The 3,685-nt window shown below is 39.5% G+C and overlaps 1 protein-coding gene across 1 annotated transcript in view; it reads left to right on the top strand.

Moving 5' to 3' along the window:
- LOC107666197 (serine/threonine-protein kinase NLK) overlaps positions 1-2,643 on the top strand; it is an 89,100-nt gene extending 86,457 nt beyond the window's left edge. Inside the window, exon 11 of the mRNA XM_016457396.1 lies at positions 644-2,643. Within this exon, the coding sequence (XP_016312882.1) occupies positions 644-698 (55 nt within the window). The 3' untranslated portion in view covers positions 699-2,643. The remainder of the gene's footprint in view (positions 1-643) is intronic.
- Positions 2,644-3,685: the final 1,042 nt, after the last annotated feature.

The following is a 3,685-nucleotide window of genomic DNA, read 5'->3' as shown; positions in this document are numbered from 1 at the left end:
GACATTGCATGTAAATAAGAAATAACATGAATTTGTGCATTTTAATGTGTTTGAAAGACAGCCTCCCAATGACAGTAATACAAGGTTAAATAACCTAGTGATAATTCAAATAAAAATTGTGTTAATCAATAGTTGATGCAATATTGAAACACTTCTTAAACCTGTAATGGTTTTGTAAATCCAGTGGTCAAATGCTGTGTAGCCACCTGACTAATGACTGGTCTTTGTGTGAACGTCCACAAAACTGGAAGACTTTCTGAGTGTGTATACGAGGTAGACTATTTTAGAAAGGAACATTTAAAAGATGCAAAAGAGGAATTAGGGAGAAAAGTGTGCTATTGTATGCATATGTAATCACGTAATCAATGAAAAAGTAACTGTAGTCTGATTAAGAGTATTTTAAAATGCAATTTAATCTAATTACAAGTACTTAATTTTTGGAATCTGATTACATAATACATTTACATGTAATCAGTTACTACCCAGCTCTGCTTAAAACTACTGAAACTTTTGGTGTCCTGACAAATCTGGGGCTTTTCAAGCTTATTTTGCAATTTATTTGTCAGTGTCTCAACACTAGATGGAGACATCTCCTTAACCTTAAAGCAAGACATAACAATCCCTCTCTTCTTTCTGTCCACAGCTCAACAGTAGCTCAGCCCTCTGAGATGCCTCCATCTCCTCTGGTTTGGGAGTAGCTGAGGACGGCGGAGAAGATGGCATTGATAAACAGTGGTGGTGGACATCCCTCCGGCGGCCCGTCCCGCATCCACCCCTCGCCCCCCCTGGACTACTGACACCCAGGCATTCCCAAATCTGCGTAGCATTTCACTGGAGTCTAGGACTAGCCATGTCGCTGATGTGTGTGTGTGTGTGTACTGTAATACTTACTAAATGAAGTTTTATAGAAGCAACCACTGCTGATGAGTTCAAGCGGGACACGGGATGGGTGGGCATGGTCACGGGGGGACCGTTCGTACATACCCACTGCTCTGTAGTAGTATACTAAAGGTTCGTGAAGGGTACGAACCTGTACTTTCGGCAGACGAAGTCGACCCCTGTGGACTTGAATGTATTTGAACAGCAGGGCGGCAGAGTCTGTGCACTATCCCTGAAGGAAAACTCATCACGACTATGTGTGCGAGTAATCATGCTTTATTTATTCATGGAAACAGGAAGTGCAGTGCTTCATGTAGTATGGAAAGAAGGCTGAAAAAGGCTGATAAAATTCCTCTGTTCAGTTCCTCTGAATCTGTCTTTCGCTCACGCTAGAACCAGCTGAAAACCGCTGTCCTCATTAGTAGCCTATTCATTAGGCCCATCCATATAAATTTGTGAATTTAGGTGACGGACCTTGTGAAAGGTGCGGTCACATTAACCGCTGCTCGGAATTTCGAGGGCGAAATCCAGTTGTTTCAGGAATCTGCGCATTTTAAAAAAATACCTGATGCAGAACTAGTTGGTCATGTATATTTGTTGCGACGACCGACAGAAAGCTGCTTCATACATAATTATGCTATTGGCGAAGGAAAAATTTGAAAAATGGGCAGCAAAATGGAAATATCGCTAGTGTGACCGCATCTTAAGAACTGTGACCACTCGTTTGGCTAGAGTGAGCTGCTTATTGCGTTTATTGCCTTCAACGGCGGTGTGATTTTTATGACTTTCTTCCATTTTTGCTGTCTTCTGCACTCTTCCTTTCATTCTCTATCGATCTATCTTTGTTCGTATCTTGCTTTCCGTCTCATATTCAACTCTTCAAATCAGTATTCCTTAGCGCAGCACTTGGCAGAGATACTGATTCGTAGGCTTCTCTTATTACTCCTGAATGTGGATGTGTTGTGTCAGTATTTAGTACTTTGGATTGTTGACTGAAAGGCACAACGACTCAAAAGGATCCAAAGCATGCAAGATTGGCCCGAGGGAAAATTATCATACCGATAGGGTTTATTTGAAGCGAAGGAGACTTTGTGAGCATGTCCAGAAATCTCGCAGGTGCTTGTCTCCTACAGAGACTGAATACCCAACTAGCATGTAGCGAAATGATATGGGGAGGTTTATGTTTTCAGATGACTTTTGAACCCTGCTCTCCCTGATGGAGTATCTAGAATAGCATGCAAACCAAATTAAAGGCTAAAAACAAAAAAAAAGCAAATAAATAATGGGTTGAACTGTTGGTCAACCAAACCATTCCATAATTGCAATGGTATATTTCCAAACTTTGTCTATGAAGACAAGTGACGAACACCATTGCGAGTGCATGTATGGACCCCGTGCATGCTTCTAACTGACTGTGGCATCACAATATTGATCCTGTAGATGTCAGTTCAGTGTCGTCTACTTTGACCCTCCTCAAAAGCCCTTTTTCTGTTAAAAGACTCATGGAGGTGATGGATCTGAAAAGGGTGCCTGGGAAATGGTGTATATTGTGGGTCTGGAAAGAAATTGGGAGTAGTTTTCACTCACTGTACCATGCTTAAACGTCCCATAATGCTTTCTGCACTCTCTCGGACTAAAAGAAAACAAATGGAAAATATTTAATATATTTTTAGATAATTATTTTTATTTCTTCCTCAATGTGCTATGGCATGCTTTCCCATGATCCACTGAGTATGGTATGTAAATAAGTGAGTAGCAGGTAGATTTCAATAGAAACGAAAAATTACGTATAAAAAAAAAAAATCGCCAAACAACAACAAAAAAAGTAATACTGCTGTATAGAAGTTGAATTAGCCTGCACATTTTTTAGGGCTGTGAAACTTGATTTTATTTTTGAGACTTGCATATAAATGTACATATTTTTTTTCTCTCTCTCTCTCTTTTCTTCTTCTTTTTATTTTCCCCTGCACTAGAAAGTGTAGACAAAGAAATAATCCAAATCAGTATAAGTACAAAAACAAAAAAAAACACATAACCAATTATGTTAATTGTGTCTTGTGTGCTGCAGAGCTGTGGATATGAGTATTGAAGTAGAGCCCTTTTTTAATTATTATTATTATTAATTATTATTAATTTCCTTTAAAGAAACACTGAACTGTTTGTGTATATGTATATAATGGATTCACATTGTTGGTCTCTACCTCTCGAGCTCAATGACTTGGTTGTTTACCTCCACGCTTTTATTTTTATGTGGAGATTTAAAACTTGAATGTCCCTTCCCACTTTTATATTCCTATCAAACCCTGTATAAAGAAATCAAAGTCATTAAAGTTGCGATTGGTTGGAGGTGGTTCCCATCATCATATCCTTGTACAAAGTACCATGTTCTCACCCCAGTGTTCTCTGACTGTTAGATCACACAGCATACCCACGATGATTAACATGGTATCCTTCACTGAGAGCGTCGGATGAGATAAACGTACAAAATACGTGGCAATGTTAGGGCGTAAGAAGCAGGCGTACCTAAGATAACGTGCGGATTCAAACAGAGCCTGTGAGAAGAAACTTAACACGCAAGCTCGATCGGGCCAAATGGGGAAGGTACTGCACTTGCTGTCAAGTTTTTATAAGGAAGTTTGAAGTTTATACTCCGAGTTAATGGTATTTGAATACATTTTACGACATATATGACTATAATGTAAAATTGGCATTCGATGCCCTGAAAGCAGAGGTGATTCTTAGGGACCGGAAGGACTCTGTGGATGTGTTCTGTGTTTTGAAAAATCACCGGTCTCTTTTCAGAGTG

The sequence above is a fragment of the Sinocyclocheilus anshuiensis genome, unplaced genomic scaffold (genome assembly GCF_001515605.1).
Source record: "Sinocyclocheilus anshuiensis isolate Anshui unplaced genomic scaffold, SAMN03320099.WGS_v1.1 scaffold984, whole genome shotgun sequence".
NCBI lineage: Eukaryota > Metazoa > Chordata > Actinopteri > Cypriniformes > Cyprinidae > Sinocyclocheilus > Sinocyclocheilus anshuiensis.
This window is presented reverse-complemented; position numbering and strand designations above follow the sequence as displayed.